This window comes from Staurois parvus, unplaced genomic scaffold, assembly GCF_062004578.1.
Source record: "Staurois parvus isolate SC_StPar_1 unplaced genomic scaffold, SC_StPar_1.0 ptg000287l, whole genome shotgun sequence".
NCBI lineage: Eukaryota > Metazoa > Chordata > Amphibia > Anura > Ranidae > Staurois > Staurois parvus.
In genome coordinates, this window is record NW_028318083.1 from 24,831,236 (window position 1) to 24,858,839 (window position 27,604).

Here is a 27,604-nt window from a genome sequence, read left to right on the forward strand (position 1 = left end):
TGCGATCACGCATTTCTGTGTACATGCGCACGTCTGGTCACTATTCTGCGGAGATTGCTTTGCTCATGTGCATTTCTTTTAGCCAGCCATCTCACAGAAATTCACTTACACATCTAGGGTGAGACTACAGAAACTCCGCCATTTTCTCTTTTTCTTCTCACCCCTCCCTTTAAAGGGAGAGAGAGAGAGAAGGAAAAAAAAAAAGAAGGGGAAAAAGGACAAAAAAATTTACTTTTCCTTTTTGCCCTCCCCTACCCCCTTACTAATACAGAACTTACCTGTAAAAGGTATTTAAAGCATCAGTTATGGACAATATTTTGGTAACGATTGTTGCCATTTTACACACGTGCCCAATTTTAAGAACTTGACATGGCATTTGACTTGACTGGCATTTGAACCATTATTTTCCTATATAGCCTCAACATACAGCTTACTATTTATATTTCAATATTTTGATTGAGAAACAAGCATATTAAAGCGTAAATACAGCTTACTATTTAATAGTATGTAGCAGAGGGGGCTTTAAAAATATGTTTTATTGTTTTTCTGCTCATTATTTATTTGTAGAAAACAGGTAACACTTATCATTATATAATATAGTATGTCTTCTATTAATACTCTTACTATTATTGTTACAACTGCTAATATAAAATGGTTACCCTATAGTTACTGCTTATATTATGGTTGCTATTACATTAATATTACTATTTATGTGCTTTTTTGTCTGTAGAGATCATCCTTTGCTGACTGTGAAGAATCTTACTCTGACACCACATATAGGAAATGCAACAGCTAAGACAAGAAGAAGGGTTGCTGAAAAGGTTGTTCTAAATGCCGTAGGCATCATCAAAGGTCTACCTGTAACTAACATTGTTGATGTCTTGTAATCAACTACCTTATATTTTGAAAAAATGGTGACTATTTTCTGCTGTTAGGTAAAATTGTTAACAGAGAACCTGTACTGAGAACAATGCAAGCTACTATTAATAACTGGACAGGCAGGCATAATTCCCCTCCTCTTGTTCACCTGTGTGCAATACTTTTATTGGCTTTGCTATTTACCACAAAGCTCTATTGACTAGGTTAGTTGAACTGGTGTTTTGGACTATTCTCCACTCCAGCAGGGGTGTTTTTCCAGCACTGGGACATTCAGTGTGTCATACTGGTAGGTTAAATGACACATTATTTCGATTTCCACCTGGATTACTTTCCTATCATACTCATGCTTCATATACACTCTGCTGTTTTACCTCCCACCTGTTGGAACAGTGTTTTAATATTTTCTATAATTACTCCCTATTTAGCCCTCTTAGTCTCTATCAGGCTGCAGCTCCCTGACCCTCCCATTTCACTTTCCCTACTCCTAGTTATTTTGATTCCAGCATGGAAGCATCAAGGGTCTTTGGTATACTAGCAGGAAGATTCCAGTGTCTTGGCAAATGACAAAGTAAATAATAGTAACACAGATGAACATGGGTGCTCTATTGTCATACTCATAACCTGAATATTTTGTGTTCATTACTCCTGCGAAGACATAATGTTCCTCTTTTCATTGTACACAACCAAAAAGTTGAAATACTGTATAAAAAAAGATATTATTAAAAAAAACAGTGATATGGTTTTATTTTTAGATTGTCATAAAAACAAAATTGGAGGGAAGCCATTAAAGAACTTCTTTTTAAATGTAATAAATGGAGATTAATTTAATAGTGTGTACCATAAAGATACTACTCAAGAGATAAAACAATAATCCTGCCACATTATTATTATTATTATACAGGATTTTTATAGCGCCAACAGTTTGCGCAGCAATTTACAAAATGAAGTTAGACATTACAGTTACAATACAATTTGGTACGAGAGGAAACAGAGGGCCCTGCTTGTTAGAGCTTACAATCTAGGAGATTTGTAAAACTGTGGTTGGGCCACATCTGGAGTATGCCGTCCAGTTCTGGTCACAAGTTCTCAGGAAAGATGTGCTGGAACTGGAGAAAGTCCAGAGAAGGGCACCAAAGTTAATAAGGAGACTGGAGGACCTCAGTTACGAGGAACAACAAACATTAAATGTATTCTTCCTGGAGAAAAGATGCTTGGGAGGAGATATGATAGCAATATACATATACCTCAATGGTGATTCTGGCATAAAGAATAAACTTTTTAGTCTCAGTGAGTATAAAAAGATACGGGGACACTTAATGAATTTGGAGGGGAAGAGGTTTAACCTTAAACTGTGTGTGTGTGTGTGTGGGGGGGGGGGGGTTCACTGTCAGAGTGGTAAAGATGTGGAATGTGCTTCCACAATCAGTGGTGTCAGTGGGCAGTATTGATAGTTTCAAAAAAACTCTTAGATGTGCATCTTAGCGAACACAATGTGCAGGGATATGGGATGTGATTTTTGACATGAGCACAAACACACCCACATAGGTTGAACTGGATGGAGTGTTGTCTTTATTTAAACTTACAAACTATGTAAGAACTCTCTTTTGCCCATGGACACCAATCAAATCCAAATAATTAGGTTACAGAACAGATGAATCTAGCTATCAAGGACAATTCTGAGTTTTTTTTTATTTAGCCCATGTTGATAAACATACCGACATTTGTAAGTTGATAGTCCTCTGGCTGTTCTGCTCATCCTACAGCTTTAGTAGTGAGCCACTGACCTAAAATCTATAGTTCATACAGCCCCAACCTGCATGTTTATTTTGGGTCGAATTAGTAATGTAGTAAAGCCAAAGGATGATTAAACCAACCAAGGTACAAACAACTTCCTAAAAAAAAAAGTCAGCAATGGTTGCTCTCATATTTTTATTATGACAGGTTTAGTTTATGAACTGGTTCTCAGGCAGTAGTATGTGTACCCCAGCGGTATTTCTGAGGGGTTTTAGAGAGTACTTCTACTTGGGAAATTAAATCATAAAACATTACCATAAACAATTAGGACATACTAAGACAAACTTTGATTATTATTATTACTACACAGCAGATTGCGCAGCTCTTTACAACATGAGGGCAGACAGTACAGATACAATTCAATACAAGAGGAAACAGAGGGCACTACTAATTAGAGCTTAGAATCTAATTATTTAAAATCAGACTAGAAAAAATGTATATATTGTAAGTGTATATTCGTCAAGAAGTATTTAAAGTAAGTGCTACAGAGGCCATTTTCTAACATGCTATGTTTTTAATTCCATTCAACAAGAGTTGTTGAAAACTGAAATGCTGCTGATTCCTAATACGGCAGCCTGGAGGCATTCTTCACACTGCTAGTAATGCCCCCAGAAATATCATTTCCACTCTTGTGATTGGCACATTGGTTGTCTCCAGTTATGATTTTAGGCTTCCTCTTGCCCTCTTGCAATAGGAATTTAAATTTTTTTTTGGGGGGGGATACTGCCTAAGGTTTGTACCCTTCTAAAGGTATCCAGATGCTGCAGCTTAAATCATAAGAACACCAAGATTGGTGGTTATAACGTTAATCTGGTTATAATACAGGCAGACCCTTCCATTCAGGAATCAGTCTTGAAAGGACATGGCAAAATGGACCGCATTTCTTTAGTACAGATAAAGGCAGGAGTCTGCAAAATAGTATAATGAAGTGTCTGCCATGTACAGTGCTCAGCATAAATGAGTACACCCCTTTTCAAAAGTAACTTTTTAATCAATATCTCAATGAACACAAGAACAATTTCCAAAATTTTGACAAAACTCAGTTTTATAGAATATTTGTTTAGCTCATTACATGAAAGTTAGGTTACTAATATAACTTACATTACAAAATCTTCAGTTTTACTCAAATTAGTTGATGCAAAAATGAATACACCCCACAACAAAAACTACTACATCTAGTATTTTGTATGACCTCCATGATTTGGAAGGACAGCACCAAGTCTTCTACAGATGAAATGAACGAGTTGGTGACATCTTGCAACATCTAAAGTTGAATAAAAAGAGATTGGGCAATCATCAGGGGGTTAAAAGTCACACTCAAGAAAATGTCATAGTGGCATGTCCCAATTGAAGAATATTGAAAGAGAATACATGCATTTATTTTGAATACATGCAAGATATATTTTAGATGTTATATGTCAATAAAGTAACCATTGCTTTTATCTTCTGTGTACTGAGCTTATGTGCCTAAAAAGTCCATTAGCAATTTCCAATCCAAATATTGCAACACTTATCTTTCTCCATTCTTCAAGAACGACCTCTTTTAGAGCCTGAATGCTGGATGGAGAGTAATGCTCAAGCTGTCTCTTCAGGATTCCCCATAGGTGTTTGGGTTCAGATTAGGAGACATACTTGGCCACTGAATCACTCTCACCCTTTTCTTCTTCAGAAATGCAACAGTGGCCTTAGATGTGTGTTTTGGATCATTGTCATGTTGGAAAAGTGCATGACGACCAAGGGCAGAGTGATGGTAGCATCTTTTCTTTCAATATAGAGCATTACATCTGTGAATTCATGACACCAGCAGCACTCATGCAGCCCCACAGAAGGACACTGCCACCACCATGTTTTACTGTAGGCACCATGCATTTTTCTTTGCACTCCTCACCTTTGCCACGCCATACAGTTTTGAAGCCATCAATTCCAAAAACATTTATCTCGGTCTCATCTCTCCAGAGTAGAGTCCCAGTATTCTTCTTCTTTTTCAGCATGGGCCCTGGCAAATTCTAGACAGGCTTTTTTGTGCATGAGCTTTAGGAGAGGATTCCTTTGTGGATGACACCCATGCATGCCATTCCTCCATTGCAGTGTACGCTGTATTGTGTCACGGGAAACAATTTGCCGCTTGGTTTGCTGCTTCTTTAGCTAACTGCAGTGAACTTGCATGGCGATTTTCTTCAAACCTTGTAATCAGAAGATGCTCCTGTTGAGGTGTTAACTTCCGTGGACATCCTTGTGAGATGGTTGCATTTCCATCTTTGTTAAATTTTTGTATCACTTTTGCTACAGTATTCTGACTGATAAGTAAAACTTTGCTGATCTTCTTGTAGCCTTCACCTTTCTTGTGTAATGAAATTATTTTCTTTCTCAGGCCTTGTGACATTTCTCTTCCATGTGGTGCCATTACTGACAGCATGAAATGTGAAGGGGTTTTCTTTGTGAAGTAACGCCCTTTTATAATCAACTGTCTGCTGGACACCTATTTAATGAATAATTAGACTCGCCTGTAGTTGAGTTCATTAGGATTTTGTTGTCTAAAATTTAGCTTTGCTCCTAAGACTCCTATTGAGGTGTGTTCATTTTTTGCAACATGGTCTTGAATGAATTTGTGAGGAAAAATACTTTTTTGTGTGTGCAAATGAACAAATATTGTTTGCAATATATGGCCCGCATTTGTGGGAGTATTTTATAGTATAGTGTCCCATAAAAAATGTTGATTCTCAAAGGAAAGTAAAGGTTTTCTGACAAATCTGTTGGGGTGTACTTTTATGCTGTGCATTAATGAGGTCTTCTGATACGAGGGTACCCCCGGCATTCCTGTAGGGGGCCCTGACCCATCAGCTGCAGAGGGGAGCCCAGGCAGCTAACAAGTCCATCTGTAGCTGCTAAATTCCATTGTTAGCCTCCTGTCATTCTATCACACAGCGACTCAGTGTTGTGAATGTTAGCTGCGCTCCTGCTCTGCTCCACAGGTTTGACACTTTCATGTTTCCTTCTGTTTACATTTGATTGTAACTTTGTTTCTCTCCTCTCCCCCAGTCTGATCCCTTTCTGTTCACTGCTACAAACCTCTCTTTTCTTATACAACTTGACCCCTCCCCCCACTGTCATCACCTGTTCCCTCTGCAAATCTATATATCGCTCAGCTCTTTTTATCTAACTATTAATTTATTGATCTAGTTAATGTGTCTCATTTCCTATCACCTACAGCTCAAATCCAGCATTATAAGATTCCTAATTGTATATCACCACTAGTCTGATTGCATTCACAATTCCTGGTCAGTCCCGTTCCCTTACCTATAATAACCTTTAGGGCCAGGTCACACTACATGCGTTTCAGTTGCTTTTTGCTGCATCCAAAACGCACAGAAAGTAGGTTATATGGTTGTCAATGTCACAGTTAACATCAGTGTTTGCGTTCTGGTTGAAGAAAAAAAAAAAGTAGAACATGCTGCATTTTTTCTGCACAGAACTGTACTGGAATGCGGTAAAATGCATCAAAAACACACCAGAACGCACCAAAAATGCACTTGAATGCATGTCCTTAATTAAATTGAAGAAAAAGAGAGGGGGAAATGAACCGGAATGCATAAAAACGCACTGGAATGTGTAAAAAACATGTCAAAAAAGGGGGATGCAAAAATTCATCCGGAACACATCTAGACTGCATTTTTGTAATATGAACTGGCTCTTATGACTTCACACCCTTTGTGGTACAGAAACGCATGCATTTTCCTGCACAGCAAAGAAACGCAATGCCCTTTGCAGATGAGCGCAGGTACCATGAATACTTAATTGCACACTCCACATATCTAATAAACACAGACGCATTCACAACCACCAAAACGCGTGCTACCACACTACTGTGTGGTTAGGTGAAACACACTTTTAAAATAATATGCCTTCAGTATTTTTGCATGTTCCCACATGTTAGGCAGCCCATTGAAATAAATGGGATGAGGAAAAATAAATTGTCAAAGCATGAATGAGCGGGCTATTCACGTGGCTGGAGCCACCTGTTACGCTATGGGGAAACAGCAGCTGTATGAACACAGGTTTTAATCTGGCAGGTGTGTAGGTGTGGGGAAGTGGCCCTGAATGCTCACTGTCTGAGTTCAGGGCTGTACACCTGCACCCATATGCCTGTCAAATTAGGACCTGCAGCGTTTCCATAGTGTAACATAGGTTGCCTGCAAACGGCTTCAAGTGGCTTCAGTCACATAAACAAACCACTGATTCACACTCTACAGTACAGTTTTATCATTTAGATTTAACAGGAAGTTTGTTGGGATTGTGTACATTAATAATGTTTAGTGCATTTTTACCATAAATATAATTTTGATATTTTCTCTGGCAATGGGGTGGACCCTGTCAGGTAGGCTGTACAGCGCCCTGTAGTATGTAACAGGGGCCCTGGCCACAGCACAGTATTCTGAAGGAACAGCACAGGTATGCCATTTCTTGAAAGTGTAAAAACAGCGAATATCTCCTAAATGGTGCAAGTTTAGGACATATTCATTTTAGCTACAGGTAAGCTTTCTTAAAAGTGGACTTTACTACCGTTTTGAAGCGGAGATCCAGTTGTTTTTGTAAAGTTAAAAGTCAGCAGCTACAAAAACTTTAACTGCTGACTTACCACTTGAAGACCAAACATTTTCTGGGATGTTTTGTTTACAAGTTTAAATTGGTATTTTTTGCTAGCAAATTACCTAGAATCCCTTAGAACCACTAACTGAATTAAAAAAAACAAGACACAAGATATACCCCAATTTTTTTGTAAAATATGAAAGAGGATGGTATGCCGAGTAAATAGATACCTAACATGTCAGGCTTTAAAATTGTGCACGCTTGTGGAATGGCGATAAACTACGATACCTAAAAATCACAGTAGGGGATGCTTTAAACATTTTTACAGGTTAGCTGTTTAGAGTTACAGACAAGGTCTAGTGCTAGAATTACTGCGCTCGCTCTAACGTTCACGGCGATACCTCACATGTGTGCCGTGAACACCATTTACATATGCATGTGCAATTTACCTATGCATTTGCTTCTGATAGCGAGCATGGTGGGATGGGGCACTTTAAAAAAAAATGTTTTCCTTATTTTTTTTTATTTTTACACTTTTTCTTTAATTTTTATTTTTTTATCACTTTTATTCCTATTACAAGGAATGTAAACATCCCTTGTAACAGAAATATGCATGACAGGTCGTCTTTTAGAAGATATTTGGGGTTTCTGCAATTCAATACAAGAGGGTTAGGAGGGCCCTGCTCCTTGGAGCTTACAACCTAAGAGGGAGGGGCTGGTGGTACAAAATGTAATAACTGTGGGGGATGAACTGATAGGAGAAATAGAAGATTTGGTTATTAGCTGAAGGCTAGAATAGGCTTCCATGAAGAGAATTTCAGAGATCGCCTAAAGTGGGCAGAGTAGGTGATAGATGGATCAATTGGGGTAGAGAGTTCCAGAAGATGGGAGAGGCTCTGGAGAAGTCTTGGAGATGAGCATGGGAGGAGGAGACAAAGGAGCTAGAGAGCAGGCAGTCATTGGAGGAGCTGAGAGGACAAGCATATGCTTTCCAGGATTCAATGCAAAAAAAAAGAATAAATGCACATTTTTTATTAAACAAAACTGGTGAATTTATTAATTATTGCAAAAGGTGCAATTAGTGTGAAAATGTCCAGTAAAATGCCTAGGTTTAAACTACCCCTATTAAACCTACAACTAAGCTTTTGCCGTCTTATAAAAAGTACGTGCACAATAATTTTCCGTAAGTTTCAAAAATGTATGTTGGTACTGGAAAAAATATGTGACCGTGAGTAATGTAAAAACATAGAATAATAAAAACATAACAGCATTGACCACCAGTAGTCAGAACAATTCAGATTTTATTAAAAATCATAATCACAAAGGCTTTAATCACTAAGATATATTTTATATATATATATATATATATATATATGATCATTACAAAACGATTATATGTAATCATGCCTTGGGGGTTATTTACTAAAACTGCATGGTGCAAAATCTGGTGCAGCTATGTCAATCAGCTTTCAGGTTTTATTGTCAAAGCTTAACTGAACAAGCTGAAGTTAGAAGCTGGTTGGCTACTATTATTATACAGGATTTATATAGCGCCAACAGTTTTCTCAGCACTTTACAATATAACGGGAGACAATACAGCAACAATACAGTTCAATACAAGAGGGATAGGAGGGTCCTGATTCTTGGAGCTTACAATCTAAGAACTATGCACAGCTGCACCAAATTCTGAGTGCTCCAGTTTTAGTAAATCTCCTCCACTATGTTTGTTTTAGTCCTCATGCACACTGGACATCTTGTTAACACTGGTAACGTTAGCTGTGTAAAGTCACGTTAAAAACATTTTCAGCTATTTTTTAGCATTTTTGTATTAACGTTTAGCTGTATTTTCCCACATTAGCGTTTTTTTTACCAAAAAACAAATTTATTTTTTGGTCAAATAAAAGGTCCAGAAATTATGTGTTTTACTGCCTTTTTCAGCGTTAGAGCGTTTTTACAGCTAAAAAACTCTTCTAGAAACCCACTAGTTCTGGGGTTATTTTCCAGCCAAAAAACATTGATTACAGTGCATTGCATGGGCACATAGGATAACATGCTGGGGGTACTAAGCAAAATGGTAGTGTGACAAGAACACCCCTACCTGGAAAAAGAAGGTTACTAGGTGATCCACGCGGAGTAATATGAATTCAAAAATATTCCAAACAATACTTTATTTGATCACATAGATCATAAGGAGGTTAAACATGAGCACGGTGTACATATGAAAAAAGTAAATAAAATCATGTTAAAAAGCACTAGGCGTCTTCAGTTTCGGGTCATCTTAGCAAATAGAGTACCATAAGGCAGAGTTATATAGTGGTGGTATAGTTATCCTGGGTTTCCATAGGTTTTCGTCTTGTATTCAAATGAACCATGTATTCAGCAAATGTGTTCCCAATATATGTCAGGTATCTCCTGGTATGAAAAAGCTGGAACACAGAAGTACATAGTATATATATAGAAGTATGAAAATAAAAAAACCAAAACACATCCAAAGTTCACCAAGCCTCCCTCTGCAGTAGTCAATGGATACTACTATTACCTTCTCAATAGTGAGATTAACAGGCCAACTTCTCAAATGTAGGGACTTCCTGGATAGCCACCCCAAGTGAAACAGGGTCCACAGTACCAAATGATTCTGAGGATATATATAGAAAAATAGTGATACATATAAAAATCATGGGCATCAGGTCATCCTGAAAACAAGACACACATAGAGTGGGTATATTACCATAAATGAAGATCAAGAAGACTTCTGTCGACTTGAAATAGGATCAGGTCCTTGATGCTTTTCCAAGATACATGTGGGGGTGGGGAGCCAGGTAGTCACAATACATGGATTCCAAACACATAAACTGTGTATATAGCATATAACAGGCCATGCAGGCCTGAGTTTTTATACCCAATAAAGGGTTTCCAAAAATTACTCAAAATGAGAAGTTCTGACTTTGTCAGAACTGGGAGGGGACTTCAATACTTCGCCTTATATGGTGCTCTAATTGCATACCAAAGAGTCTCCACCTCGCCATCTTGTGTTGAAAGAGTATCACTACATTGGAATGATCCAAAGTGAATTAAAACACATATATTAAATTTAAATTTAAATTTAAAATGGTTGCTGGATATAGAAGGAAGGAGCCTAAATGTTAACAGTCAGATCATCTTCAAAAAAAGGATTAATAATAGAGAGGAGATCAATATTAGCACAATACTTATTCTAAAGAGGAGAACATCAAGACCAAATCCCGTTACCTCAGCTTCAATATCAATCCAATTATTATAAAGATTTATTTTTATTATCTAGAGGAAATAGGATCAAGTGCAGGGTTAAGTTCATATTTTGTCCAAATATGTCCATATTCAATTCACATAAAAGATACCACAATATAGATTATAGCTTGGGATATATAGGGGGTTCCAAGAGACTCATTTAAAAAAAAACCCAAAGTTAAGTTCTGTATTGAGTCCGCATGGGGCAAGTGCTCCCAGGGTATAGATCCAGAATTTTTCCTTTTGTAGGAGGACTTTATCAAAGTCACCCCGACGAACTGAAATATTCAGCAGAAAGATCCCTTTTACTTTTAGACCATCTGTTTTGCCCCCATGAACTTCTTTGAAGTGTTGAGCCAATGGCTTTTCTTTTTCTCCCTTTCTAACATTTCTATTTTCATTTCTGATATCTCTCAGATGTTCACCAATCCTCGTCCTAAGGTTTCTTTTAGTTTTACCTATATACATCTTCTTGCAAGGGCATTCTATCATGTACACTATTTTGCTACTTGAGCAATTAATGAAGCTTCGTATTTGGAATATCTTAGAGTTATCATTATTAAAGAACTGATTAGACTTATGCACAAATGGACAAATCTGACAATGGCCACAGGGGAACATTCCATATACCCCAGTCCTCCTCGTTAACCAGTTTCTTTGTGGTGCCCTCTGGAATTCTGATTTTACTAGTATATCATTTAGATTCCGAGTTCGTTTTGCTACCATTTGGGGGCTCTCTCCTACTACTTTGGCTATCTGCGGATTTTGAGTTAATAAGTACCAATGGGAGTCCAGGGCCTTCTTAACTTCACCCCATTGTTGTCCAAATTTAGTTATAAATCTTACCGGTTGGTTTTCAAGGTTCTCAGCTAACTTTAGTTTTGGTTTATTTATCAATTCCTCTCTTGTTTTACCGAGGGCTCTTCTTTTTGCTCTTCTTAGGGTTCTATGTGAATAGCCTCTCTCTCTGAACCTCTTATATAGCTGAATAGATTCATATCTATACTCCAAATCTTCTGTACAGTTTCTTTTTATTCTCTGAAATTGACCAATAGGGATTCCTTGTTTTAAACTCCTTGGATGATAGCTATTAGCATGGAGAAGTGTATTAGCCGCTGTTTCCTTTCTAAATGTTTTAGTGACCAATTTATTTCCGTAGATAGAGATTGACAAATCCAAAAAAGTTATCACCTCTCTATCTACTGTATAAGTAAGTTTGATATTTCTATCATTCTCGTTCAGGAATTCCATAAACCTTTTAAGCTCATCAATACTACCATCCCAGACCATCAGGACATCATCAATATATCGCAACCAGGTTATTGCGTATTGGTTATAGGGAGTAGAGGGATATACTAACTCCTCTTCCCATAGACCTAGATGCAGACATGCAAATGCCGGGGCCCAAGGTGCTCCCAACATATTTGCTGGTAAAAGGAACCCAAAAACTGAAAACAGTTATGGGTCAGCATAAAGTCCAACAAGTCCAGTATAAATTCATTTTGAGCCTCCATTTCAGGAAAATGTGTCTCCAGAAAGTGGGCCACAGCTTTTTGTCCCCAGGTATGTGGGATAGAGGTATATAATGATTCCACATCAATGCCGACCAGGAGTGCACCTTTTGGTACTTTTACATTTAAGATCTTTTTAAGTACATCTCCCGTGTCTTTTACATAAGATCTGAGTTCTAAAACCAGATCCTTAATTAAATCGTCTACAAATTTGCCTATTGGTTCCAAAGGACCACCAATGGCCGATACTATAGGGCGTCCCGGTGGTTGAGAGGGGTTTTTGTGTATTTTTGGAATTACATAGAAGGTGGGAATATTGTATACCTCGACTGTCAACATATCGCATTCCCGTTTGGTTAATAAGTTTGCTTCATGTGCCAATCCCACTTTTTTATTTAAATCAACTAGAAGTTTTGGGAACGGGTTATTATGTAGTTTACAATATGTATCCTGACTCTTCAACTGTCGAAGTACCTCCTTCTCATATTCCACACTCTCCAGTAATACTACATTTCCCCCTTTATCACTCTTTTTGATCACAATATTTTTAGCATTCTTAAGTTCCCTAAGGGCTATTCTTTCACCCCTAGTGAGATTATCAAAGTTCCTCATTGTCCAGTCTATTTTCCCCAGGTCATCGTGTACTAGATCTAAAAAAGTACTTAACCATTTGTTTTCCCTAATATTGGGCATTCTTCTAGAAGGAGTTTTAAGTCTAGTGTGTCTTTTCCACTTATTAGAGACATCCTCCTCCCCAAGCTCACTTTCTGTAGGAGTCTCCTCAGAGAGACTAATAAGATCTCTCAGTGCCTGTTGTTCCCTCTCTGAGTTAAAGTCGTAAGGATTTTGTCCTTCTCTAGATAAATATGGAATTCTCAGAAGGATCTTTCTCAGAAACAGATTTAGGTCTTTATAGACCTCAAATAGGTCCATTTTATCCGTAGGGGAGAAGGTTAAACCTTTCCGCAATAGATCATAATGTCTTTTTTTCAATACAAATTTGGAAAGATTTATTACCTTAAGATCATTGGTTCCCCCCTCTAGGTTGATCTTTATCTCTTGTGGCTTCGGGTATGGTTTTGATTGGGTAGTTTTAGGGTAGCTAGTATCAGAAATGAAAATAGAAATGTTAGAAAGGGAGAAAAAGAAAACCCATTGGCTCAACACTTCAAAGAAGTTCATGGGGGCAAAACAGATGGTCTAAAAGTAAAAGGGATCTTTCTGCTGAATATTTCAGCTCGTCGGGGTGACTTTGATAAAGTCCTCCTACAAAAGGAAAAATTCTGGATCTATACCCTGGGAGCACTTGCCCCATGCGGACTCAATACAGAACTTAACTTTGGGGTTTTTTTGAAATGAGTCTCTTGGAACCCCCTATATATCCCAAGCTATAATCTATATTGTGGTATCTTTTATGTGAATTGAATATGGACATATTTGGACAAAATATGAACTTAACCCTGCACTTGATCCTATTTCCTCTAGATAATAAAAATAAATCTTTATAATAATTGGATTGATATTGAAGCTGAGGTAACGGGATTTGGTCTTGATGTTCTCCTCTTTAGAATAAGTATTGTGCTAATATTGATCTCCTCTCTATTATTAATCCTTTTTTTGAAGATGATCTGACTGTTAACATTTAGGCTCCTTCCTTCTATATCCAGCAACCATTTTAAATTTAAATTTAATATATGTGTTTTAATTCACTTTGGATCATTCCAATGTAGTGATACTCTTTCAACACAAGATGGCGAGGTGGAGACTCTTTGGTATGCAATTAGAGCACCATATAAGAGGAAGTATTGAAGTCCCCTCCCAGTTCTGACAAAGTCTGCGGTGATTGGCGGACGAAACGCGTCAACGTATTGACGTCACTACGCTCGGCGTCTTCACTGGGTGCGGCGCCCACGAGGCGGGAAGGAACGGCGGTGTCACAGCTCTCTGTTAGGAAGGCCCTTGACCCTCTGAAAACTACCATAAGGCTACTATTGCAGCGGTTCGCAAACGGCAATCTTTCAGGGAAATTTATCTTCCACCGGTGGCAAGTTATTTCAGCTTACGGCTGTTGAGATCTATAGAGCATTTATGGTATTAAAAGGGCATGTTATATGGGCCTAATTTACCCTGTATATTCGGGGAATTTTTTGTAAATCCTCTTTTGAGGATGATCTACATATATATATATATATACGCTATCCTATCCAGGTGTTGTGCTGTGACATAGCCATATCCTCATGAAACCGCAATAACCCTCTCATTTTGAGTAATTTTTGGAAACCCTTTATTGGGTATAAATACTCAGGCCTGTATAGCCTGTTACATGCTATACACATAGTATATGGAGCAATAATCTTCTCATTTTGAGTAATTTTTGGAAACCCTTTATTGGGTATAAAAACTCAGGCCTGCATGGCCTGTTATATGCTATATACACAGTTTATGTGTTTGGAATCCATGTATTGTGACTACCTGGCTCCCCACCCCCACATGTATCTTGGAAAAGCATCAAGGACCTGATCCTATTTCAAGTCGACAGAAGTCTTCTTGATCTTCATTTATGGTAATATACCCACTCTATGTGTGTCTTGTTTTCAGGGTGACCTGATGCCCATGATTTTTATATGTATCACTATTTTTCTATATATATCCTCAGAATCATTTGGTACTGTGGACCCTGTTTCACTTGGGGTGGCTATCCAGGAAGTCCCTACATTTGAGAAGTTGGCCTGTTAATCTCACTATTGAGAAGGTAATAGTAGTATCCATTGACTACTGCAGAGGGAGGCTTGGTGAACTTTGGATGTGTTTTGGTTTTTTGGTTTTCATACCTCTATATATATACTATGTACTTCTGTGTTGCAGCTTTTTCATACCAGGAGATACCTGACATATATTGGGAACACATTTGCTGAATACATGGTTCATTTGAATACAAGACGAAAACCCATGGAAACCCAGGATAACTATATCACCACTATATAACTCTGCCTTATGGTACTCTATTTGCTAAGATGACCCGAAACTGAAGACGCCTAGTGCTTTTTAACATGATTTTATTTACTTTTTTCATATGTACACCGTGCTCATGTTTAACCTCCTTATGATCTATGTGATCAAATAAAGTATTGTTTGGAATATTTTTGAATTCATATTACTCCGCGTGGATCACCTAGTAACCTTCTTTTTCCAGGTAGGGGTGTTCTTGTCACACTACCATTTTGCTTAGTATGTACCTTTTGGGTTTATGGATCCACACTTATACAAGTGAGTCGGAGATAAGTCAATGACACCAGCTATACGTGTCATTCTGGGTGGCCAGTTTGTGTTTTATTGTTGTAACATGCTGGGGGGTTTACTAGCTGTAGCACAAAACGTCAAAAGCCAAAAACAGCCGCTGTAAAAACGTCCGGTGTGCATGAGGACTAACACATAAACTGATGCTTAGGCTCCATGCACACAAGCATTTTATAAGCTTAAAAATGCTGGATGAAAAACACTGATAATAGTGTTTTGGTGCCGACTTGTAGTTGCATTTCAGTAGAGTTTAGAAGCATTTAGGAGTGTTAGCATTTTATTGGCGTTTTTAAAGTACATGAAGAGAAAAATGCTTTAAAAAAGCAGTTAGGAGCATTTTAGTAGCATTTAGAAGAGTTGATGAGTGTTTAGGAGAGTTCAGCATTTTTTCTGCTGGGAAAACGTTTCCAAAATACTGTACAAAAACATTTTTTTTCTGCATGAAGCTTGAAAAACGCTTCTAGCATAAAATAGTGTGCGTGGACACATAGGATAACACTATTCGTTTCTAGGAGCAGAAAAAAAATGCTCATAATAGCTTCTAGGAGCTTAAAAAACACTAGTGTGCATACAGCCTTAAAAGTTGCACAGTGTGAAAATTAAATTTCTTAATTTTAACTGGAGTGAAGGATAATTAAGTGTTTTTTCCATTTCAGAATAAAGTAGGTCTCTGCTTGAAACACATCTATGTAGTCACCCAAGCATATATTGCAACTACAGTGAAGGAAATAAGTATTTGATCCCCTGCTGATTTTGAATGTTTGATCACTCACAAAAAAATGATCAGTCTAAAAATCGAATTGTAGGTGTATTGTAACACCGAGAGACAGAATAGCAACAAAAAATTCAAAAGAAATGCATATCTAACAAATGATGCACTGATTTGCATGTTCATGATGGAAATAAGTATTTGATCCCCTATCATTCAGCAGGATTCATACAGGTAACAAGCAGAGATTAGAATCAGTCTCTTAAAGGGAGTGCTGCTAATCTCATTTTGTTACCTATATAAAAGACACCTGTCCACAGGAGCAATCAAACAATCAGATTCCAAACTCTCCACCATGGCAAAGACCAAAGAGCTGTCCAAGGATGTCAGGGACAAGATTGTAGACCTACACAAGCTGGTTTGGGCTACAAAACTATTGCCAAGCAGCTTGGTGAGGAGGTGACAACAGCTGGTGCAATCATTCACAAATGGAAGAAATACAAAACTACTGTCATTCTCCCTAGGTCTGGTGCACAATGCAAGATCTCACCTCGTGGAGTGTCATCATCATGAGCACAGTGAAGAATCATCCCAGAACTACACGTGAGGATCTTGTCAATGATCTCCAGGCAGCTGGGACCACAGTCACCAAGAAAACAATTGGTAACACACTATGCCAACAAGGATTGAAATCCTGCAGTGCCCGCAAGGTCCCTCTACTCAAGAAAGCACATGGCCAGGCCCGTCTGAAGTTTGCCACTGAACATCTGAATGATGCAGAGGAGGACTGTAAGGATATATGTCTTATTAATTGGCATCCATTTTGTATAATGCCTCCATTTCTAGACATGTGAACAGTTAGTTCCGTATATGGTATCCTTCAATCATTTGCAGTTTCTGTTCTTCACGTAACTATATTGATAAGAATGGAATGTTTCATTGGTCATCCTGAGATTAAGCAATGCCTACTGAGTTCTGTATAACCGTTCTTGTCTTGCATTAAACTATCAGAGATTTAGTTTGCACACTTCGGTGTCTGGAGCTTTATTTCTCCCAGGCCTGAGGGTGAAAATAACAAGGGCAGGGGCTACAGACATAGGTTGAATCCTTGCAACTAGTTGAAAGTGTTGTGGTCAGATGAGACCAAAATCGAGCTCTTTGGCATCAACTCAACTCGCCGTGTTTGGAGGAGGAGGAATGCTGCCTATGACACCAAGAACACCATCCCAACTGTCACACATGGTGGTGGAAACATTCTACTTTGGGGATGTTTTTCTGCTAAGGGGATAAGACAACTGCACTGCATCAAAGGGACAATGGATGGGGCAATGTACCGTCAAATCTTGGGTGAGAACCTTCTTCCCTCAGCCAGGGCATTGAAAATGGGTCATGGATGGGTGTTCCAGCATGATAATGACCCAAAACACGGCCAAGGCAACAAAGGAGTGGCTCAAGAAGAAGCACATTAAAGGTCCTGGAGTGGCCTAGCCAGTCTCCAGAACTTAATCCGATTGAAAATCTGTGGAGGGAGCTGAAAGTTCGAGTTGCCAAATGTCAGCCACCAAACCATAATGTCTTGGAGAGGATCTGCCAAGAGGAGTGGGCCAAAATGCCTCCTGAGATTGTGTGCAAACCTGGTGGCCAACTACAGGAAATGTCTGGCCTCTGTGATTGCCAACAAGGGATTTGCCACCCAGTACTAAGTCATGTTTTGTGAAGGGGATCAAATACTTATTTCCCTCATGAACATGCAAATCAGTGCGTAATTTGTTAGACATGCATTTCTATTGAATTTTTTGTTGCTATTCTGTCTCTCAGTGTTACAATACACCTACCATTCGATTTTTAGGCTGATCATTTCTTTGTGAGTGGGCAAACATTCAAAGTCAGCAGAGGATCAAATACTTATTTCCTTCACTGTATGTAAGAATAATTATAACAATGGACAGACACAACCTGCATTTCCTACACAGCTAAGTGCAGGTTAGGCCCTGGTTCACAATGGTGCGAACTGTCATGCAATTTGACAGTTCCAAATCACATGACAAGTCACACCCTATTTGTGCCTATGGAATCGTTCAAATCAATGCAACTCTGACTTTGCAGTGTGGCACCGATTTTGAAAAAAGTTGCTGAGCTATTTTTGACGATTTCATGTGCGACTTGCATAAACATATGTGTATGAAGTCGCACAGATGTCAGTCAAGCCGCACATGAAATTGCACTGATGTAGCACAATTTCAAAGCTGCATTTGGTGTGAACCAAGGCTGAGGGTTTTGTTGCTTTTAAAGATTTTTCGGAAGGGCATTGGAGTAAAAAACCCATAATACAACAAAAAAGTAAAAACTCAAAACAAAAACAGTAACTTTGCTTGCCAAACGTGGAGTTTTAGGTGTCAGAATATGCCATGTAAGAAGTAAATGGATGACTCATGTTCAGATGGTGGAGTGCAGAAGAAAATACATGTGATTGTCTAAGGATCCTTCATGTCACTTGGCAATAACTTCATTGGACACAGGAAGGCCATTTACACTATCGATCAAATTTTGAACCATGTCTTCCATCATGATACGTCTCGTTTTGTGAGTTGCACTGCCCATATGTGGTGTTAAAATAACATTGTTCAGTTTTAATAGTGGATGATTTCTAAAAGACAAGTGATTGAAATTAGATAATGTGAATAGTATTATGAAAATAATCAACAGTATTCCCTAGCATAATATATCTTTAGACGTAGTCTATGTGTCCCGTTTCTCACTGATGACCTGTACTTTAAAATACATTTACATTTTACCTTTCCAGTTTTATGTCGGCCAAAAATCGGCCGATTTTTCGGCCAAAAATAGAAAAAGAAAAATTGGCCGATTTTCGCACCGTTAGTGGGTTCATTTTCCCGGCAATAAGCAAATCGGCAGAAGAAGAAAAATAAATTTTATTCTGCTAAAGTGAATCGATCATAGGAATGGGAGACACCTGAATCCTTCCTACGAACTGGAAGTCCAGTCCGCTATTATATTTATATGAAAAAGTCTTGCAGTTGCAACAAATGTATCCATTTGTATCCAAATAAAAACATTGTAATCCAAATAATGTATTTGTATTGCTGTCACATTGTATGGTGTGCTCCCCTGTCTCTGCAAGGGAAAGAAGTTATGGGGTTAATGCTGGCCATAGACGGGTCAAAAATCGGCCGATTTTTTTTTAACGTTGGTGGTAACGTCGGCCGATCAAACGACCGATTTTATTTATTTATTTTTTCAAATCGGACGATGCTCGACCCGTCTATGGCCTGCTTTAGTGATCAATTTATTAGTTGTTTTGTAGCATGCAAAGTTGTATTCATTACTCTGTGCAATAGGAAAAAAAAAATCTTGCCACTCATAGAAACCGGAATGCTTGTTAATTTTTTTTTCTCAATCGGGGATTGCATAAATATGAAAGCTAATGGTTTACTATAGGCAATAAAGAGTTTAAAAGAAAATGGTGGGGTTTCACAAAATACATAGGTGGATGCAGCATCTGCCCCCTGCCGGCTCTGCACCGAGAATTGAACAATCAAACACCACTGATCGCTCAGTTCTCCCCTCCACTCTGAGCAGAGAGCGATGACTGTCAATCACCGGTTCTGTGCTCTGCCCCTCCAGCACTCACTGGAGTACCAGGCTGTACGAGGGCGTGGGGGTGGCTGGTTCAGGCTCTCTAGATGGATCCCAACTTTAAAGTCAGGATCTTTCCTAAGCCTAGACCAGCTCAGTGATGTCAGTTGACTTTATCCCACTGTCAGCTGAAAACAGGTCACAGGAGTGCAGAACAAACTACTCTTCTGTGATCCATAGGAGAGGTATAGCCAAAATAGCTTTGGCTATACTCCTCCTTTAAGCTACCCTGACATGGTCATAACTACAGTAAGCAAACCTTTTCTGGGAGCAGTTCTACATTTTCCAATGCAGACTGCTAAAACCTTACAATGGCTTGCTTTTTCAAACTATTTGTTGACATTTGTGGTGCCATACTTATCAATTTCTGAAATATCAACAATGCCTTTAACCTACTTATGGTTCTCTGAACAGCGAAGTGCTCTGACCACCCAACACAGAGACTTGGTTGAGCAGGAATTGAAGAGATTTTTGACTCACCTTCAGAAAGGAACACAGCCAGGCACCAGATTAGTATGAGTAAAAACACAAGTAACTTTAATTCAAAGCTCACTCACATATAGGGAACCTGTGTACAGCTCCAGAGGTCGGTTCGGCATGCAGAGACAGCTCTCCCCAGTCTAGTGGAGCCAACGTTAGCTTCAAGGGGTCTCCATCTATGCCTTGCAGCTAAAATTGACTTCACTAGACTTGGGAGAGATGTCTCTGTATGCCGCACAGACCTCTGGAGCTGTACACAGGTTCCCTATATGTGAGTGAGCTTTGAATTAAAGTTACTTGTGTTTTTACTCATACTAATCTGGCACCCGGCTGTGTTCCTTTCTGCATGTCTTCTGAGGGATACCCCATATCCTTGGCAAGGAGCAGCTGGAGGGTGTGCATATGTTATGGTCTCCCAGCTGCCCATCCATCCAGAATGGTACTCCATATGGACTGATCAAGTATTTATTATATATATATTGTCATTTCGAGCGTTGACTTTGTTTGTCCACATCATAAGAGATATATATGTGCTGGTAACACAGGAGTATTTGCACTGCTCATCCACTCACGTATGCATTTTATTCTGATTATACCCCATCACCATTTTGAGTGCTGAATATGCTTGTACGATTTACAAGGCGTTGTGTTCAATTTTGACTCACCTTACCTAAGAAAGCATAAGCCACTATAAGTGGAGCTCAGCTGCACTGCCCACCAAACCTTTGTGATTCCTGTACATTGCACAGAAAATATGTCTGCCTTAATCCCATAATTTAACCAGGTACAAGGGAGCAAAAACATCAGTAGTGTCAGATTTATCATCAGATGTACCAGGTATGTTTTGAACAAAAATTCAATTGTAGATAAATTTGGTTTTGATCAAGCAAAAAACATTGCATATTTCAGTATTATAATCTGGAGGTGAATCACACATTGCTTAACCACTTGACCTCCAGAAGGTTTTACCCCCTTCATGACCGGGGCATTTTGTGCAATTTTAACTGGCAATTGCTCGGTCATGCAACATTGTACCCAAAATTAATATCATTTTTTTCACGCAAATAGAGCTTTTTTTGGTGGTATTTAATCACTACTGTTTTTTTTAACTTTTTGCTATATAATTGAAAAAAATACTGAAAATTTGAAAAAAAAAACCACATTCTTCTTAGTTTCTGTTATAAAAGTTTGCAAATAATTAATCTTTGTTTATACATTTAGGCCAAAATGTATTCTGTTTTTAAAATCATTGTATATTATTTAGTCTGTGTGAAAGATATAGAGTCTACATACTATGGGATATATAGTTGATATATAGTTGAAAATGTATCAATTCTGATGTCAATGCCACCTGCCAGTGCCCATCAGTGCCACATATCAGTGCCTACCAGTGCACATCAATGCCACATATCAGTGCCCATCTGAGCTGCCTGTGTCACCTATCAGTGCTGCCAATCAGTGGCAGTCAGTGCCACCTATCATTGCTTATGAGTGCTGCCTTTCAGTGCCCATAAGTGATGCCTGTCAATGCCCATCAGTGCCACCTACCAGTACCCATCAGTGCAGCCTATCGGTGCCCATCACTGCAGCCTCATTAGCACACATCAGTGAAGGAGAAAAATTACTTATTTACAAAATCTTATAATAAAAACTAAGAAAAAACTTTTTTTTTTTCAAAATTTTCAGTTGTTTTTTGTTTCTTCAGCAAAAAAATAAAAAACCCAGAGGTGATAAAATACCATCAAAAGAAAGCTCTGTCTCAAAAAAATGATAAAAATTTCATATGGGTACAGTGTTGCATGACCGTGCAAATGTCAAAGTGTGACAGCGCTGAAAGCTGGAAATTGTCCTGGGAAGGAAGGGGGTATAAGTGCCCTGTTGGCAAGTAGTTAATCTACACCATAATGTAATCACCTTCTGTTTATATTGTACAGTGTGCCCGGCAACAGCTTAACCCCTCACCTACCGGGCACTTATACCCCCTTCCTGCCCAGGACAATTTCCAGCTTTCAGCGCTGTCACACTTTGAATGACAATTGCGCGGTCATGCGACACTGTACCCATATGAAATTTTTATCATTCATTTGTGACAGATAGTTTTATTTTGGTGGTATTTAATCACCTCTGGTTTTTTTATTTTTTCTTACACAAACAAAAAAATTTTGAAAAAAAAAAACATTTTTTCTTAGTTTTTGTTAAAAAATGTAAATAAATGATTTTTCTCCTTCACTGATGTGCGCTAATGAGGCTACAGTGATGGGCACTGATAGGCTGCACTGATGAGGAGGCACTGGTAGGTGGCACTGATGAGCATTGACAGGCATCAGTGATGGGCACTGAAAGGCAGCACTCATATATGGCACTGATAGGTGGCACTGACTGGCACTGATGAGGAGGCACTGATGGGCATTGACAGGCATCACTGATGGGCACTGAAAGGCAGCACTCATATATAGCACTGATAGGTGGCACTGACTGGCACTGATAGGCGGCACTGATTGACACTGTTAGAGAGAAAGGCAGCAGCAGGAGCCATTGCTGTTGTCAATCAGATCCTGTGAGCAGACAGCGGCGGTGGCTCACTTGGCATTGTAGCCATTCAGAGAAACTTGTAATTTTTTCAAGGATACAAGATGTTCTCCGATTGGACAAGGTTGAGATCCCAACATCACTGCCCTTCCTCTCCACCTTGTGCAATCAGAGAAGGCCTAGTATTCACTAAAAAAAATACTAGGCTTTCTCTGAATGGCAGCAGGACCCAGACAACTGCTGCTATCACTGTAGTAGTGGTGACTGCTGCATAGATTTTCAGCTTCTCCAGTGATTGGTCAGGTATGGGATATGCGTATTTACAAAGCTGGACCATTGTAACTATGCTATAAAAAAACATACCTAAATTTCAGCTGCATAAGCGGCATATCACCTAATACAAACATTACCTTGGAATACCTTATCGGCATAACCATCGCTAAACTCTTGCTATCTAGGAACACCATCTGACCTTAACTGAACTCTAGACTTCCAAACACCTCAATGCAACACAAGGAGACTAAAGCTAGCCCTACATGGCTAGAATTCTCTCATTCAGATCACACCCTTTAGTCCATTGCCAACTATTGTATTGAGGAAGCCTCAGCGACCACGGCTGTCTGAATACCTGGACAACATGAGTGTTGCTAACTCCAGGCACCAAGGGTATGTGCCCTGCATCTCTCTGGATCTAAAGCTGCCACTGTCTGCATCACCTGCTGCTTCCCCTTTGACACAGTTCAGAACCAAAGAAGGCACAACCAATGAAAAGGCTTTCCCTCACTGAGACTTTAGGGAGAGGGTGGATCACTGTACTGGGAGGATTTGAGGCAAAGGAGCGCTCTGTACTGGAGGAAATTGTTGGGTGGGTGGGGAGGGGTGATATCTCCCCTGGGGGATGGGGAAGAGATATCTGTACTGGAGGGATTTAGGTGGGGGGAGATATTTGCAATTGGAGTATTTTGTGGGTGGGGAAAAGAGAGCTCGGTAGTGGGTGAATTGGCTGAGGGTTAGAGACCTGGATTAGGGAATTTGAGAGAGTTCTGTACTGCTGAGATATGGGGTAGAGAGAGCTGTGGGGATGTGATTGAACTAGCAAAAGGCCATAATTTTTGGTTTTACTGTGTACATTGGCCTGCATGTTATACACTTCTGACCCCAATACATTATATACTCCTGATCCCTGCACTTTGTTTTACGCACTCCTGTCCCCTGTATTGTGTGCGTTACAGACTCATACAGTATACACTATAATGTTCATTGTCTCAACAGTTGTTGGTTATTTTAATTAAGCCCTTCTTTAAAGCAGAACTATACTGCATCTCAGCACCATATACCAAAAACACTATTTAATTTGTTTTTAAAAGTAAAAGCAAACTCCCCCATCCATCAATGTCTCCATGCTTTTTTTTTGCTGGACCATTTGCCATAGTCATTTTGAGTAAGGGCAGATGATTCGTGTAGCAATTACTTCCTGGAATCCATCTGCCCTTAGTTCAGGCATGCAAGCAAGAGGGTGTGCTTAGCTGAGAAAACCCCTGCTGAAGACTCCTGGAATGTATGACATCATTTGCCTAAGCCAGAAACCAGGAAGTAACTAAAGAAACGTAAAAAAAGTTTAAGACAAGTAAATATAATATACCTTCCTATCCATTTACTACTGCTACCAACATAGCGATTTAAAATGGTCAATGCCGATGAAGAAAGTGAAGTTCCACTTTAAGGCAGGTTCAGGCAGAGTGTAAGAGGTCTATACATGTCTTTGATTCTTGCTTGCAACACAGTAGTTAAAGCATATTTTATTGGTACAAGGAAGCTCAAGTTTTATTTAACCATCAAGTTTTAATTAACCATGCCTCTCTCCAAATTTAATGCAATTTGGCCATACTCACCGTTTGCCTTGATGCACCATATTATTACTCTCCGTTGCCCAAAAGTGCAATCCTAGCAGCTCCCCTGCCAAATACTGACTGCATATGATAAGATGAGGTCACTGATCAGCTGATACATTTCCATTTGGCACATTGACTTTTGTCAAGTTGGATCATGCTGACAGGGCTACCTACAGCTCGAATTGCAGCTGATACAACAAGAATTGGTCAAAATGTAATTGTCTGTGTTCAGCCTAACTGTCTCCATGTTCCACAATGCATTCCAAGAATTAGGACAACAATTTGTTCTAACATCTTTCTAAAGCGTCATTCTATCAAGTGAACCTGTTATAGTAGAGTCTAACACTAGCATATAGTCGTTTGGAAATGTCATTTATTAGATAATATTAGTTATAAGCAGAATGCCTTCTGTACTTAGCTAATTAAATCCTTTTTTCATACTTTTTTTTAATGTTGGGGTTGATTTACTAGCACTGTAGAATTCAAAATCTGGTGGAACTTTGCGTGGTAGCCAATCAGCTTCTAACTTCTGCATGTTCAATTAAGCTTTGACAAAAAAAAACCCAAAAAACTAAAAGCGGATTGGTTTCTATGCAGAGTTGCATCAGATTTTGCACTCTCTAGTTTTGGTAAATCAACCCCAATATGTATTATTACAACTTTTCCAACATGCATGCACAAGTTATCTGATTTAGCTTGAACAAAAGTTCTAGATGGTACAGATTTGTCTAATATTTGAAGCAACCCCTAATGAAAAGACGTGGAGCGTTCACGCTAGATGGGCACTGCACTATATTAGGATGATATAAGGGTTGATATATAAATGGTCTTCAATAAAACTGATGAACTCTTCAGTTAGATGTCAGTGACTTCATAGGAAATTGGGCGACTGTTAACAGCATCCACCATACTCTGTACCATTTCTTCCATCATAGCACGCAGAGAATCGCGCGTTGAAGTGCCCATGTGAGGAGATATAACAACATTGCTCAATTTAAGCAGTGGGTGATCTCTGAAAAAAATGTGAATTCAATAGTAAATAAGATTTCAAAATAGAATAAGACTTCTTCACAAACTGTGGATTACATGATTGAATATTATGAACATAGGCCTCCAGCAAAGCGAAGTGTAAAATGTATACTGCAGTTAGAAAATGTGGTTATCCACAGATCACACCAAATTGTTAAAATTTTAATTTATTTGCTATTATGTATTACCTATCTGTGCTCTTTCCATAAAAATCTTAGGTAGATATGCTGCTACAGGGCTGAACGGGTGCGCAAAAACAGGTATATATATGTGATTTAGCATTTCCGGGTAAGGGGCATGTGCGTGCCCTACCCGCGCCGCCATTCGCGGTTATGACTGTCAATCACCAGGTCCCGGCCGGTAATTACTCGCTGGTGCCCCGTGATTGCCGAGCATCTCTGACGGGGAAAAGAACTGTTTGTACACAAAACAGTTCTCCTCCCTGTCAGCTTGTGCACACTGCTTTAGATGGCTGTGCACGGCACAGCCATGCAAAACAGTGTGATTACAGTGAAGCACAAACATATGGCCCCATAGTAAAACACATCCAGCATCCAGCACACAGTTAACCCTTTGATCGCCCCTCATGTTAACCCCTTCCTGCCCAGTGCCATTAGTACAGTTTTGGTGCTTTTTTTTTAGCAATGATCACTGTATTGGTGTCACTGACGATGTCAGTGACACCAAATCAGTTTTTCCCCAGTGTCAGAATGCTCAGATCAGTCCCGCTAGAAGTCGCTGACTGCCGCCATTACTAGTAAAAAAAAGAAAAAAAAATTCAGTATCTATACCGCCATTTGTAAACGCTATAACTTTCATGTAAGTAAACCAATTCATTTACATGTATTAGGATTTTTTTTTTTTTAACAAATACATTTTTATTCTACATTTATGATGAAATTTGATTTAAATTTTTTTTACTGTACATGTTTAATAGCAAAAAGTCAAAAATATTGTTTTTTTTCTCAAAATTGTCGGTCTTTTTTTTTTTTTTCATAGCACAAAAAATAAAAAATGCACAGGTGATCAAATACCATCAAAAGAAATCTCAATTCGTGGGAAAAAAGGACATAAATTTAATTTGGGTGCAGCATTGCATGACCGCGAAATTGTCAGTTAACCTCCCTGGCGGTATTCCCGAGTGTAGCTCGGGGTGACATTTCAGTACCAAAAGCGGTAACCCCGAGCTACACTCGGGAATACCATGCGGCGCTGCTCCGGCATGTGTTCTTCACTTACCTTACCCTGCGCTCCCACGATGTGTCCCCTGCAGCGTCCCCGGCCATCTCCTCCGGCCGAAGCATCCGGCTTCTGTGTCCTGTCCCTGTGACGTCGGGACGTACGGGCGCCGCCGCCGCCGGCGGTAAATTTAAAAATTTTAAAAAATGTCTTTTTTTTTTTTGTACATTTTACATAGTAAAACATTGCTGTCTCAACCAATTTCACATGCATTTTGTCTGTTCTTTCTGCCTGGAAACTGAGAAATGTCCATGGCATCCAAAAAGTGTCCCTTTAGGTCAAAAGCGGTTTAGATCAGCTAGAGAACAGCGATAGTAAATCAGAACCACTTGCAGAATTGAGTGATAATGATTCGTGGGGGAAATTCGTCATCAGACACTGAAAACGATTTTGCAACTGAGCTCAGCAATGTGCGAACTTGGCGCTATATTTCACATTTCAGTGTTTTTGGTTTGATTATATTATTGAATTAAATTGTTTATTATTTTTATATTATTTTATGATTATTTATTAAATTATAATTTATGATTTTGTGTTTCAAATTTTATCATACCCGGGATGTTTACTAGACTCTTGTTCGGACAGATTTCAGTGAGTTTTTCCTAAAAATTACAGCCTACAATAAAAAAAATACATATTTCCATGCAAAAAATGGTACCGCTTTCAGCACCAAAAATCTGAAATAATCATACCGTTAGGGAGGTTAAAGTAATGCAGCGCCGTACCGCAAAAAA

General features: G+C 39.0%; 2 protein-coding genes and 2 long non-coding RNA genes across 8 annotated transcripts in view; 2 read left to right on the forward strand and 2 right to left on the reverse strand.

Annotated features, from left to right (window-relative positions):
- Positions 1–4,115, forward strand: part of LOC149458450 (uncharacterized) — a 44,255-nt gene extending 40,140 nt beyond the window's left edge. The window contains exon 6 of the mRNA XM_089682325.1: positions 731–4,115. Within this exon, the coding sequence (XP_089538451.1) occupies positions 731–887 (157 nt within the window). The 3' untranslated portion in view covers positions 888–4,115. The remainder of the gene's footprint in view (positions 1–730) is intronic.
- The window catches only part of LOC149458451 (uncharacterized), a 46,237-nt gene continuing 22,443 nt past the window's right edge, over positions 3,811–27,604 (reverse strand). For 3 of the 5 annotated variants that reach the window (XM_089682326.1, XM_089682328.1, XM_089682329.1), the window contains exon 6: positions 24,956–25,614. In XM_089682326.1, coding sequence (XP_089538452.1) covers positions 25,458–25,614 — 157 coding nt within the window. In that variant the 3' untranslated portion in view covers positions 24,956–25,457. Of the gene's footprint in view, positions 3,938–16,228; positions 18,692–24,955; positions 25,615–27,604 lie in introns of those variants that run through there. The other 2 variants (XM_089682330.1, XM_089682327.1) reach the window with 2 other exon arrangements.
- LOC149458452 (uncharacterized) lies at positions 9,412–10,160 on the reverse strand. The gene is made up of 3 exons (XR_016313435.1): positions 9,989–10,160; positions 9,800–9,895; positions 9,412–9,686 (listed from the first exon to the last, which is right to left on the reverse strand). It is a non-coding gene; the product is annotated as an uncharacterized LOC149458452 (long non-coding RNA).
- LOC149458453 (uncharacterized) lies at positions 14,228–15,178 on the forward strand. Its single transcript, XR_016313436.1, has 3 exons — positions 14,228–14,601; positions 14,695–14,790; positions 14,904–15,178. It is a non-coding gene; the product is annotated as an uncharacterized LOC149458453 (long non-coding RNA).